This window comes from Mastigoproctus giganteus, chromosome 11 (assembly GCF_048544385.1).
Source record: "Mastigoproctus giganteus isolate SK-2022 chromosome 11, ASM4854438v1, whole genome shotgun sequence".
Classification (NCBI taxonomy): Eukaryota; Metazoa; Arthropoda; class Arachnida; order Uropygi; family Thelyphonidae; genus Mastigoproctus; species Mastigoproctus giganteus.
This window is the reverse complement of record NC_143585.1, coordinates 83374916-83389659: the sequence shown is the minus strand read 5'-3', so window position 1 is coordinate 83389659 and position 14744 is coordinate 83374916. Positions and strand designations below refer to the sequence as shown.

The following is a 14744-nucleotide window of genomic DNA, read 5'->3' as shown; positions in this document are numbered from 1 at the left end:
TGCTGTCATGTGCTGGAGGGTTTGGTCTTTTTCTCTTCACACTGACCAGGCGTCTTGAAGAGAACCACTCTACATGTTCATTGCCACCTAAGTGACGTAATAGAGCTTATCATCGAGAAGGTGTGCATGAGTGGATTTTAGGGAGGTAGACCAACCAGACTTCTCCTAAATTTTCTGAAATAGAAAGATATTGGATCCATCAGTGTTTTAGACCGAGTGTCTGATAACACACAGAATGCCTATTCCCCTCTAAGCCCCAATCATTTAGTATTGAAAGCAAATAATAAAAAAAAAAGTCAGCTTCATTTCATAACTATTATTTTAGATTTTTTCATTTTGTGATTACAGTATTTCAAACACTCTTTAATCCTTTTATCCTTTAATTTTATTTTTAACCCTTTAATTTTTTTTTTTTTATCAACTATATTTCAAATAGCTTAAAATGAAGAATAACTATGAAGAAGAGAAAAAGACATTACCTTTTCAAATTCATTGAATTCGACCTGCCTCCTGAGAGTCTCCAGGTAATTAAGGGCATTGATATAGTTCAGTGTGTATCTATGATAAGCCTGTGTAAGTGCTGTTGCTTTGGGACTCTGAAATAGATGTAAATTTCCATGATAGTAAGGATACTCCATGCTGAGCATTAAAACTTGAAATAACGATAAAGCATTTGCATGTTTTTATTTACACTTTAAATAAATATTTTAAATTTTTTATAACTTTTAAAATATTGGTACAATTGATATACTCATGGTAACTGCTGCCAGAACAGAAAGTAGTAACACTTTTTAACCGACAAAATTTAGCAGATATACGTACAAAGCACAAGAAGGAAATATTTCCCTCCTGTGATTCATTCAACAGTTAAATTTGATAATAATAATAATAATAATACATTTTGTTAATTGAGGTTATTCAGATTAGCAAGAAGAAACTAAGTATTTTAAATTTATAAAATTATGTGTTGATACATTCAAAAGAAAACAAAATAACAAAATATTTAATTTTTGATGTGTATATACACTGTTGTTGGGGAAAAAGTTTTGCTCTAATAAAATAGTGGTTGTCTAAAAGAAGAAAGGAAATTATTTTTTTTTTCATAAAATGGTATTCCTTTCATTTCTATCAACAGTTACATATAAAAAGTATACAGGCTCAAGCAATAATAGCATTTTTCTGTGATGATTTACTATAAATGATAACACTGAAACAGTTCAAATATACATGGAATGGCATTTTTAAAGTTGCCAAACCTATACAATTGCATACTCTAGGTTGCCATAACTGAGTGGTCAGGTATGAGGGTACATAAGTACATGCACTTTGAGTAAGTTTCAAGCCCGGTGTGACTGCTAAATACAGTGCTGTTTCTTATATCGTATCTTGTGAATTCCTTTGACAATGTGCTTAAGCTAGATTATAAACAAACAATTTTTATTTATTTATTTATTTATTTTTTTTTTTTTATGAGAACCCCAAACACGAGAGGTATTAGAACCTATAGTACTTAGTACCGTGCTTGGGTTGGAGGTTGAGAAGACGAAAGAAGATATTTGTTGATATTGGACTTGAACTTCTGTAGATTGTAATTTTCAGGAAATACGTATGAAGGAAGGTTGTTCCAGAAAACGGCAGTTGAATGAATAAATGAGGAAGATGAAAAGTTGGTTCTGTGGGTTTGAAGTTGGACAGTAAATGGATGTTGGCTGGTGGCGGCACGTGTTCGGACTGTTTTGAAAGAGAGAGCGGGAATTATAGAAGCCAATTCAGAAGAACAGTGCCCATGGAAGTATCTGTAGAAGAGGCATGCAGCAGAAACAGTGCGTCTATGAGACAGCGAGTGGAGAGACTCTGTTAGAGATGAATCATTAATTAACCTAACTGCCCTCTTCTGAATGGAATCAAGAAGCCTGAGAGAGGTTTTGGGGGCACCACCCCAGATGTGGGAACAATATTCCATGGCAGGGCGGATTTGCGATTTATACAGAGTGAGCAGCTGTTTGGAAGAAAAGTAACGCCGAGAGCGAAAGAGAAAACCAAGTTTTTTAGATGCAGAGGAAGCAATATTTGTAATGTGCTTGTGCCAAGAGAGATTAGAAGTCAGGGTAATCCCCAAAAGAGATATATCATTTTGCCTAGAAATGGGAGTGTCACTAAAGATAAGCATAGGAGCAGAAGAATCCTTTTTGCGAGATATAAGACAAGACTGAGTTTTAGAAGGGTTGAAATCAACTAAGTTGTCTTTGCCCCACTGGAGAATTACCTGAAGATCGGCATTTAAGGAATTGGCAGCAGATTTTCGAAAACTTGAAGCTGATTGAGCTGGACAAGGTTTCTCAAAATGGAAAGTTGAATGCAATGTGCTATCATCGGCAAAACTATGGATAGGATTTCCAGTCAATGGAAGAAGGTCATTGATATACAAGAGGAAAAGAGTGGGGGAAAGAACTGAACCTTGGGGGACACCGGCATTAGTGGAGAAGTTAGAAGACAGAGAGTCATCTACCATCACCCTCAGTGAGCGATCAGAGAGAAAACTGGATAACCAATTACTAAAAACAGTTGGCAAACCATAAGATGGAAGCTTGTTTAGAAGACCTTTATGCCAAACACGATCAAAAGCCTTTGAGATGTCAAGAGCAACTACTTGTGTTTCACCGAACCTTTCCATTGAATTAGTCCATAAATGGGTAACATAAGCCAGAATATCACCAGTGGATCGACACTGACGGAATCCATACTGGCGATCGTTGATCAGACGGAAGGTTTCTAGGTAGTTTAAGAGTTGGCGGTTAATTGATTTCTCCATTACTTTAGAAAGAGTAGAAGTAATTGCAATGGGACGATAATTGGATGGGAGGGATTTGTCACCCTTTTTAGGAATTGGCTGGATATGAGCAAATTTCCAAGCAGAAGGAAAAACACCTTTGGAATAAGAAAGTGAAAAAAGGCGGCAAAGAATAGGAGTAAGTTCAGGAGCACAGGTTTTGAGAACAAGTGGAGAAATACCATCAGGACCTGGAGCTTTCGTAGCATCAAGATTCATCAAAATCCTTCTGATATCCTTTTGAAGGAAGACCACAGGAGGCATTGAATGGAGCGTGTTAGGAATGGTGGGAGGTGTTTTACCAAGATCATTAATACATGAGCTCAAAGAAAAATGGGATGCTAGCAGGTCAGCTTTATCCTTGGCTGAAGTGACAACTGAACCATCTGGTTTGGACAGAGGTGGGAGCAGAGATGGGCAAAAGTTGCGGCCAATAGCTTTGGCAAGAGACCAGAATGCTCGGCTGCTATTAGGGCAAGAAGCAAGTTTTCTACTCTTAGCCTGTTCAAACTCTAGTTTGGATTGATTAATAACTGCTTTACAATTGTTGCGAGCTTTGGTGTAGGCAGAAAATGAAACTGAAGAATTGGAAACAAGCCAATTACGATATGCAATGTTCTTCTCTTGGACAGCCTTAGCACATTTATTGGAAAACCAAGGTTTAGATAAAGGACGAGATTTTAAAGTGGAGTGTGGGATAAAGGATTCCATTCCTGCAAGAATAATTTCACTGACACGATCTGAGCAAACGTTGACATCAGAAGTTTGGAAACAGTAATCAGACCAAGGAAAAGAAGAAAAGAAGTCTCGCAGGTCATCCCATTTTGCATTCTTGTAATGCCAAACAATACGAGGTTGGGAATAGCCATGAGATAGAGGTTCCATTGGAGAAGAGGCAATCACCAAGTTGTGATCTGAAGTGCCTAAAGGACCTCTCACTTCAACCTTGTACTTAGAAGGGTTGTTTGTGAGAAAAAGATCAAGCGTATTGGCTGTATGATTAGGATTGTCTGGTATTCTTGTAGGTAAATGAACAATCTGTGCTAGGTCATTAGTAATTGCAAAAGCCTCAGCATCTCGACCTGCTGGGTCGGTGTGACTAGAAAACGGAAGCCAGCTGGAGTTGTGAACGTTAAAATCACCAAGGAAAATTACCTCACTGTTAGGAAAGTTGGACTGGAGAAAGTCAAGTTGCAAAGAGAGGAAGTCAAAGAGCTCCAAGTGATTAGTGGAGTTGGGAGAACGGTAGAGACAACAGATGAATTTTACACAATGAGGCAGAGAGATTTTGAGCCAGAGAAGATCAAAGAGAGGAGATTCCAAATTGCCAAGTCTCTGACAGGGAATATCAGAACGGACATATGCACAAGTACCACCTTTGAGGCGAAAGGAATCATACAGCAAATAATTTGGACATCTGAGATGAGCAGTAGTTGAATCAACTGATAACTGAGATTCAGTCAGAAAAAGTACATGGGGTTTGGAAGACTGCAAGTGGAAATGGACATCGTTGAGATTAGAATTGAGACCACGTATATTTGTGAGATGAATTAGGAAGTCCTTGGGAGGTTTAGATCTTTTCGCAGATAAGCTTGCTCTATTATTTTGACAATTCATGGTGTATTCAATAGTAAGAAAAAGTGGGTGGGACATGCTGTATGATGTAATGAAATTTTTGGATATGGCGTACATGTGGTAAGAATATACCCAGATCCTTGACATAACGTGGCCTCGACAATGCTCCCCGCATACACACTACTCGGACTCCCTCCAGTCACTATCTGGCAGAGTAGAGGTAGCAAGATTATACACTAGCTGATCCGGAAGCTTCCTAGAGAGTTACCAATAGGTTCAGTCCGGTGTACTAACTAGCGGCCGGCCTGCGAACACCGTTTTAGAGCTGTACCCTCGAAATGTAAGGAATATTGGATCTCGCCACGACATTCATCATAACCTCAAAAATCATCAATCATACTGCATGATGGAAGAGATAGGGAAGGGTTGGCCGGAACTTAGCTCTAGAGACTAAACATGGGTTCCACCATGGCGGATACTACCACCCAAGATGGCACTGTTTCAAGGCTCATTGATCTCTCTTAGGTGGGTGGGTAGGTACCCTGGTGTTGCAATAGCGACAACTCAGTTATGAAGTATAACTCCAAATATGAGAGATGCCTGATGGTGTGCAATAGTATAGACTAAGGCAATTTTTTGGGCTAAAGCCTGAAACTATGTGGAAGTTTCACTAGCAGACATGTTAGTACCATTGCATCATATCTGTACATAGTGAAACTATCAAAGTAGATAAACTGGCATCATTTTAATTATATCTCATACGGTGTACAAAGTGTATATGATGTTCATTTCCTGAATAAGTCATGGCGTTAATTTTACAATATAGATACTTTACTGTAGAGCAATATTTCAAATTCAAATACTCAAATTATGCAAAAGAGGGATGATAAATTCAAGCTGAGGAAGGATGGTTGGAGAATAGATGTGCAGAAGTTTGCCTTCAGCCAATGGGTGCCCAGGGATTCACATCTGGTGAGTATGGGCTTGGCAAACCCAGGGTCCTGAGCTGGATATCATCATTCTTCTCTTTCTTGTTGATTCCCTTCTACTTTTTCTCCCCCCCCCACTCTCTCTTTTTTTTTTTTTTTTTTTTGGCTGGTGCAGCATAAGCCTCAGGCTTCCTTGCACCATATGGCTAATAATAATAATAATAATTTCTGGAACAAGCTCCCATCTGTTATTGTGGAAGGGGATAGTTTGAATAAATTCAAGGAAGAACTAGACGAACTATTGGAGGGGAAGGATAGGTGAAATGGATTTTTTTTTGTTTCGTTTTGCTGATGCTGTATAAGCTTGCTTTCTTGTATCATTTGCTACTACAAATATTAGATAGGAACATAAACAATAAATTTAAGATACATAAGTTATCAAGGTACATCATATGTATGATAGCTGATTAAAAAATTGTGTGGGACTGACTGTGTAATTTACAAATATAGTTCCTGCTGAAAAGCTATTAAGGGGTGAAATTTTTGCCTGTACGTGGTTAGAAAGGACAAAACAGAAAACATATTGCATACTCTAAGTGGGTTCATGTAACACATAGCAGTGGAAATAATAGATCATATCATGGTTCCACTCAAGTGGATATTCACAGTCAAGCCATGAAAATATGGATAATGAAAAACCCACATACAGTACACAAGGTGCAGCTACATTGCATGAATGTTGGTGTATGTTAATAACAATAGTAATGGCCATAGAGTTCAAGGAAGCTAGAGGCTTTTGCTGCACTTGCCAGAAAAAAAAAAAAATATATATATATAAATGATTTGCTGAATATATATATATTCAGCAAATCCTTTGAATTTATTCAAACTGTCAGCCTCAACTTCAAATGAAGGCAACCTGTTCCAGCGATCAACGACTCATTGGCTAAAAGAAAACTTCCTACAATCTAGTCTAAACTTCTTCCCCTGTAATTTGAATTCATGCCCACAAGTTCTGGAATTCTCTATAACAGTGAAAATTCTGCCTTCATTTTACTAACCCCTCTCAGAGCCTAATAAACCTCAACCAGGTCACCTCTGAGGTGCTTAGTTGCCAAGCTCTGTAGCCCACATATTCGGAGTTGTTGCTGATATGGTTGCCCATTTGCTAATCTCACCATGCGAGAAGCTTGTCTTTGGACCCTTTCGAGGAGCTCAATGTCTTTTTTTTCAGATGTGGTCTGATACTGGAACACAGTATTCCAAACGTGATCTTACAAATGTCTTATACAATGGGACTATGACCTCCATATCTCTACAGGGTAATGTTCGATAAATCATCAATAGAACACCATGGCTTTTTCTAGCTGCTGTTTACACTGCTTAGAAAACTGCACATCTGCTTGTATTACAATTCCCTGATCCCTTTCTTCTTCTACTGTTTTTAATTCAACCCTATCAAGCGTGTCATTTATTTTGGGGTTGCTATTCCACAAGTTAAAGACCTTGCATTTTTCTGCATTAAAATATAGTCTGTGAAAAATACACACTCAATTGAAGAACCTAAAGGATAACCATTACCGACTTAATCAACATTCGGAAAACTAAGAGTTAATGACATGCTCCAGGATATGCTTTATCACTTGCAATGCTGAAAACATGTTGTTGGATTTGAGTTAAGCACAGAATGGCTGGCATTGTTACTGCAGACCTTAAATAACAGGTTTACACACCAACCAAATTATATGAGAAGCATTTGAAAAGTTTTGGCCTGAGTATGAAGAGTTTATTTGAGAAGTCTGGTAACACGTTACTTTTCAACATAGTTCCCTTTGTATTCAATACACTTTTACCACCGACTGTAATGTGCCGATTCCAGCTGCGAAGAAATTTTTCTCTTGGACCTTCAGGAATGCATCCATTGCAGCAATAACATCACTAATGGTGGGAAAATTGGTGATAGCCAGGTATTTTTTCAAATTAGGAAATAGGTGAAAGTTCATTGGTGCTTGAGCTGGTGAATATGGAGGATGGTCCAAGATTTCAAAGCTGCACTCATGCAGTGCAGCCATAACAATGGCAGACTTGTGAGCAGGTAAGTTGTCCTGGTGGAACAAGACTCCTTTGCTGAGTTTTCTTTGGCAATTGTTTTTGATGGTTCTATGCAAATGTCTCAAATGATCTGCATTATATGTTTGTGACTGCTGGCTTTCTGAAGGTAATCCACTAGTAAGACTCCATCAGCGTCCCAAAAATCAATGCCATAACCTTGCCAGCAGAAGGAATCGAGCTGATTCTCTTTGGAGGGGAAGAAGAGTTGTTTCCACTGTTTGAACTGCTCCTTTGTCTCTGGCTGAAAATGATGGACGCACATCTCATCCATAATCACAAACCTTGCAAGGAAATTTGCTGGATCTGCTTGAAAATGACGCAAATGTTCACTTGACAACTATTGTATATTTTTGATCTGCTGTCAACAACTTTGGGATCCCGTGTGCTGACATCTTTTTCATAATGAGAATTTCTGTTATTATGTGGTACAGATGTTTATATAAGATGCCCAAGACACTGGCAATGACTGAACTGTCACTCATTGATCACTCGTCATCAAATCATGCACAATGTCAACTTCTGGAGTGATGGATGTTGCAGGTCTCCCACAACATGGGTCATCTTTCAGGCTCTCCCTCCATCATTTAAACTCTCTTTCCCACTCCTTAACTATTGAACAGGAAAGAGCACCCTCCCCCAATGTTGTAACCATATCCTCATGAAGTGCCTTTGGTGTAAGTCCCTTTTTTCAAATATTGGATAACTGTGCAGTGACCAATTTTGTCCTTCTTTCCTCATTCACACAACTTTGTTGACTTCAGGACCTATAAAAATTAAAAAAAAAAAAGACGTTACTGAAACTTGGCAGGTTACTATTTGAAGTATTATACATTAAATACAGAAATTTTTAACACTGTACCATTACCCTTTCATATTCAAGCCAAAACTTTTCAAACTCACCTCATATATTGTTCTCACAAGTGTAAATGAAAATATATACAATTGTGTGGATTTGGTGGATATCTGACTATCCACAAACTATTTTATCGGTATCTGATTTGCAGGTGTGCTATTCTTTTTTCTTATGATTTTTTTTTTCAGTTATAGAATACAGTAGTATTCTATAACTGAAAATATTTCTAAATATTTGATAATTCTATAACTACTCACCTTACTGTCAACATAGTCTGATGGCAGACTGTGTTGGAAATGATACATCCACCCCCCCCACACACTATGAAAGTTACAGACAAAAAGTCACTTACTTTCATGATCATCAGTGTTTGTTCCATGTCTGAGAAAGCTACGTGAAAGATGCTTAGAAAGAGCTAAAATTTTGAAACTTTCAATGCTTGCCAAGTTTCATATTATTTGCATACAGGTCAAAAATCACAATCAGACTTCAGCTGAAATGGAATTATGTAGCTTTTTCAAATGCTCATAATTTGCCACATAGCAACTGTACATCCAAGATTGCTAATCATATCACTGAGTTTGATCATCTCCTTTGATCAGCTTTCAATGTTACCTGAAGTGTCAACTCTTATGCAGCTAGTATTTCTATTTCTGTTGATGCAATCATTCAAACAGAGCATATGTTCGATTCACCTGGTTAGTCGGGAGACTCCCAGTGACCACATGTATATATATAATTCTGCTAGAAATAGTTCAGGTGGACCTAATCACCTTGAAATGGGCTGTATAATTATAGATCTCAAAAAGTGGTTTGTAAGCACACAGTCTAATTTGTGAGAAGTCAGGTTATCACAAATCAGATTGTTCAGATTGATATATTTGGCTGTAAAAGTCTTGGTTGTACTTTCAGTTTAAAATGCCAAGCCAGCAGAGTGCCAACTGTCATCAAATAATAATCCAGGTTTGGAAGCTAGCCACATATCCTGTCAATGCTACTTAGTAGTTAACACGAATACTCAAGCCTGACTAGTCAACTCCACATTTGTATACCATCTCAGGCTATCTTTCATGACTCTGCTCCAACTGACAGCCTCACTTTACCATTCTAACTTTTCACAAGTTATAGATTTTGCCAGCTATCCATCCTAGGTTGAGATCATGATCTGCCTCCCAACAATGGTTACCCTGGCAAAGGTTGATTGTGAAAAATTACTGGCCAAGAAAGCAGACAAAGGGGATTAATTTTCACACATATTAGGTGTGAGACTAGGATAATAAAATTAATTTAGGCTTATGCTAGTTGCATGTTGGTACTGTCTCCTCCAGAGTTTATATACTTCAATCACAGCACTTCTCTCACTGATTGAAGCATCTCTGGAACTCCTTGTTCATGATGCTGTTGGACAGCATCATGAAACTTTCTGCAATTCAGCTTGGATCTCAGTGATGTCTTCAAATCTCAATCTTTTTAATTGCATTTTCAATTTGAGGAACTCAGTCACAGGTGGCCAAGTCAGGAAAACAGGAAGAGTGTGGGACCATTGCCAATTTGTTCTTGGCTAAAATTAACTGGAACTTGAGAATTGGCCACTCACACACTAGCAAAAATTTTGTGGATTTATTGGATGACTGTTTTCTACAGCAGAAGGTTAGAGTGACAATAAGAGAGTAATACTGTTGATCTGATTATAAGCAGTGCTTTTTTCATATATTAAGAATCTACAGATAAAAGAACCACTATTTGGCAGTGATCACACCAGGGGTGACTCATTGGTAGGCACTGTGGAACTGCAGCACCTCCAGCTTTTTAAATCTAAATATACAGTCAATGGAGTTATATGAAATTTTATGAAGAACAATGCAACGCAATGAGTATTTTTATTAACAGGTCCCGCATTTGTAGTATACTCATCCTCTATTTCCAATAATCATTTCAATAATAAACGAATAAAAATACGAAATCGTTTTCAACTTTGAAGTTTAACTGTAGGTGGAACTGTGTGCTACATAGCTCCATATTTTGGCCCCAGTGGTTGAGTCAATGCCTAGTTGGCAGGTTGCCAATATGCGTTTTTAGGGGTGATAAAATGAGTCAAAGGAACTGCAGAGTAAGCAGTGCCAATTTGAACAGTGCATGAAATTTGAATTTCAAAAAATACAAGAGCAATAAAGCTCAATCCTTCCTACTTTAATACTATTTGTAAAATATAGAGATCAACTCATACCTTTTTATAGGAAGTTTTGTCCAATGCTCATATCAAATTAATCCAATTAATACATTATATAAAACTAAATTTATGACATGATATTATGGTTTAAAATTGTTAATATATAGGGGTTTCTTAAAAATAATCCTGTATTCAATTTCCATAATCTACTCACTGCCAAAAGGAAGAGAAAGCGAAGCCAATGCACAATCAATCCCCTAAAAACTAAACCATCCAGCAATAATGGACTGGAAATTGAAGACAATTGTCAAATTTACTAAAATATTTTAGACTAAATTTCTTAATAAGGGACTAAGTTATTTCAGGGTGGTCCATGCTCACAAGAAGTAAAGTGACACTTCACAATCTCCACTCTCTTTTATACTAATAATAAGATTCAATTTAGTGTATTGCAATGAGATTATTTTTATTAACCAATGCAAATAATGTTATTTACACATCCGCGAAAAGATTGAGTCCGAAATTGTGTATGGTCTACGTACGTTTATAGTGTTAGGGTTTAACTTCATTTCAAGTGTTTCAGCTATTAGGAGTTTTGTATATTCATACTGTGTATTAATTACTCTTGCCTCATTAAAAAGAAACATATGGTTCTCATGGATGGCATGAAAAGAAAGTTCAGACGCACCTATCCTTTTTTGCCCTCACAGATGCCTGGTGGTGTTATATTCACATTGAAAGATAATTTTGGGTAGAACCAATATAAAAAAGCGTTACATTCCCCACACGCAATGTTATAGACTATGTTGGTATGTTTCATATTAACAACTGTAGTTTTCTTCCTCATCTTCAATACTGTGTGGAGTTTACTTATGGGTTGTGCAACAATTTTAAATATAATTTTTAAAAATACTAATGAATTGTTGGTACCTTTTTTGTACATAAGGAACTTTAATAAAGTATTTTTGTGTAATGTTTTTATTATTAAGTGAAATCGATTCTGAATTTTGTTTCATTTGTCGCTGAATACTCTCAATTGAACCTAATGTATATCCCCTGTTCTTGTAGAGAGTTCCCTAAGTTCATTATTAAGAGATTCCTGTGCAGAACTAGATCTGTATGCATTATACAATTGGTTAAAAATGATACTTCTTTTATAAGTAAAAGGGTGATAACTTGAATAATGTAAAATTTTTTCTGTGTTTGTTGGTTTGCAGTACATTTTAAAATGTATGTTATCGTTGACCCTAGTTAACGTAAAATTAAGAAAATGTATAGATTTCTCTCCCGGTTTTTCACCTTCTAAAGTGAATTTAAGTGTCTCGTATGAATTTTGTCAAACGAATCCATGACATTAATTACAATATCTTTATGAGAAATGACCAGGATATCATCAAGGTACCTACCATAAAATGTTAACTTGGAATATACAGATTTAAATGTAATTGTTCAATATTGTTAAGGTAAATTTCCGCAACAAGGCCACTCAAGCTAAGTCCCATCAGGAGTCCAAAAATTTGTCTAAAAAAGTTCGATTGAAAATCAATGTAATTGGCTTGAATGAGAAATCTGGTTAAATAAAATATTTCAGTTTTTGGCAACTTGGTTTTATTCAATATTATGGAATCACTGTTAATCAAATCTCATAGTGTATCAAGCGAATAGTTAACATCTACATTAGTGTATAATGAGACAACATCTAGGGAAAACAATTTATCATCATTATCTAACTTTTTGTCTTTTAATTTATTAAAAAGTAGCTCTGAATTTTTTATACTGAATTTGAAAATAAGACGTAAAATATGACATTTTATAATATATAAATATTACACAAGGGATGCAAAGGCCAAATTTTTGTAGGAGACAATAGGTCTAATAGGATACCCTGTGTAATATTTATATGATATTATAAAACCTTTACATATTATTTTCAAATTTGAAAACAAATTTTTCATTCAGTTTTATTTCAAAAAATGAAACTTGAATGAAAAAGTTATTAATCTATTTTCAATAAATAAAAACCGAAGAATGGATTTTATTTTTAAATAAAATTTCAAAATTACCCAAGTCTGTTAATGGTAAGTGTCCCGGTAATGTTTCATAGTATTTTTAATTTGCTTATTATTATTACCATCTATGTGTACATGTCTTATAACAGGGCCGTGCCGAGTCATTTTTGTGCCTGAGGCAAGATTGAAAAATTGCACCCGACTGTTAATCATGGTGACGTTGGCAATTATTTAATCTTTCTTTTGGCACCTCTTTCAGCTTTCAATCTGAGGCAAGAGCCTCGTTCGCCTCACCCTCAGCATGGCTCTGCTTATAACCAAGGCAATTTAATGTAACTTTAAGAAGCAGTACCCCCATACATAAGAGTCACGAGCTGCCACTGGATCACACTTGTCTTGTATGTAAGTAGATCACAGTGTGATCTACTTACATACAAGGATTTACATACACAGGATTTACTTAAAGATGTAACTAAAGGGTAAAAGGAAGGGTTTTTGCTTTCATAAAACAGATTAGAGTTGTCTTAGTTTTTAATTCTATACAATGGGATAAACTAATGTTGTTGCCACCAACAAATTCTAAATAAAAGCATTCAGCGAATGCTTTTATTTAGAATTAACTGGAACTTTAAGATTGGCCACTCGCACACTAGCAAAAAATTGTGGATTTATTGGATGACTGTGTTCTACAGCAGTTAGGCTTTCATACCAACTAAGAAACACAGTTAGCATTAGCATTAGTAGGGCGTATGATGCAAGAAAGCAAGCTTATATAGCATCAACCAAAAAAAAAAAACCTCTTCCCATTTCACCCATCCATTCACTCCAAATGTCTGTCTAGTTCTGCCTTGAACTTAATTAAGTTGCTGACCTCCACTACAACAGATGGAAGTTTGTTCAAACTATCAACTACCCGCTGGTTAAAAGTGAATTTCCGCACATCTATTCTACAATTGTCTTCAAGTCTAAATTCAAAGCTTAGACCTAAATGGATGTCAGATGAACTATTGACACACGTAACAGAGAGAAAAATGCATGGAATGTATAAATATTATGTGATGCAGAAGCCTATGGTAGATATAAACTAGTTTGCAATGAAGTGACAAAGGAGGTGAGCCAAGGAAAGGCAGATTACGAGACATCTCTGGCAAAGAATGCCAAGAAAAGCAGAAAAGACTTCTTTACTTATATTAACAGTAGAAGGAAGGGGCTAAATCACATTGGTTCACTTGATGTCGATGGTTTAGCTGTTGATGATCCTGCTCAGGTTGCTCACTGGCTGAATGTATTTTGCTTCTACATTCACACATGAGGAATTCTTTAGGGAAGGGGATGACAGAAGTTTATCAAACTCTAACAGGGAGTAGAATGATTTTGTGATATCTCAGAGGAAAGTGAAGGAGAAATTGTTGATGTTGTTGTTATTTCGTTTTTAGGAGCATTAGCAACTAAGACCCTATTGCTCCGGGTATATGCGGTGGTCATTCCCTGACCTTTCCGCATCCTCCGTATTTGGTGGTCAAGGGCTCGAACCCCGGTCTAATCAAGAAGCGTGTGCTACGCACTGCTGCTCCTGCCCACTTGGCTGCAGAGACACCAGAGAAATTGTTGAAGTTAAATGTAAACAAGGCACCTGGGGTGAATGGGATCTATCCAGTTTTATTAAAGGAGACAGCAAAAGAGGTAAGCAAACATTTAGCTATGATTATAAGAGCAATCCTGTATTGATGGGAGGTCCATGTGGACTGGAAATGTGATAATGTATCCTCCAATTCACAAGGGGGAGGAACAAAGGGTGACATGAGTAATTAAAGACCTGTTAGCTTGATTCCAGGGAAAATAATGAAGTCACTGGTTAAAGAAGTAACGCAGGACCATCTAAACAGGAGTGCAGTTATACTTCAGTCACAGCATGGGTTTGTTAAGGGGATATCTTGTCTCAACGAGCGGATACTATGATGAAGTGACAATGGAACTTTATGGAAAAAAAATAATCTGTACCATATACTTGAATTTCAGAAAAGCTTTTGATACTGTTGCACAGTATCAAAAGGGGCTTAGAGGGGAACAGGTATCCTATGTGTTATCAGACACTCAGCCTAAAACACTGATGGATCCAATATCTCTCTATTACAGAAGATTTAGGAGAAGTCCGGTTGGCCTGCCTCCCTAAAATCAACTCATGCACACCGTCTCGATGGTAAGCCCTGTTACGTCACTTAGGTGGCAACGAACGTGTAGAGTGGTTCTCTTCAAGACGCTTGGT

The 14744-nt window shown here is 36.9% G+C and overlaps 1 protein-coding gene across 2 annotated transcripts in view; it reads right to left on the bottom strand.

Moving 5' to 3' along the window:
• Positions 1–14744, bottom strand: part of LOC150078196 (uncharacterized) — an 881600-nt gene that overhangs the window by 162000 nt on the left and 704856 nt on the right. For both annotated transcript variants that reach the window (XM_090385307.1, XM_090385308.1), the window contains one exon: positions 480–596. In XM_090385307.1, the coding sequence (XP_090241433.1) occupies positions 480–596 (117 nt within the window). The remainder of the gene's footprint in view (positions 1–479; positions 597–14744) is intronic.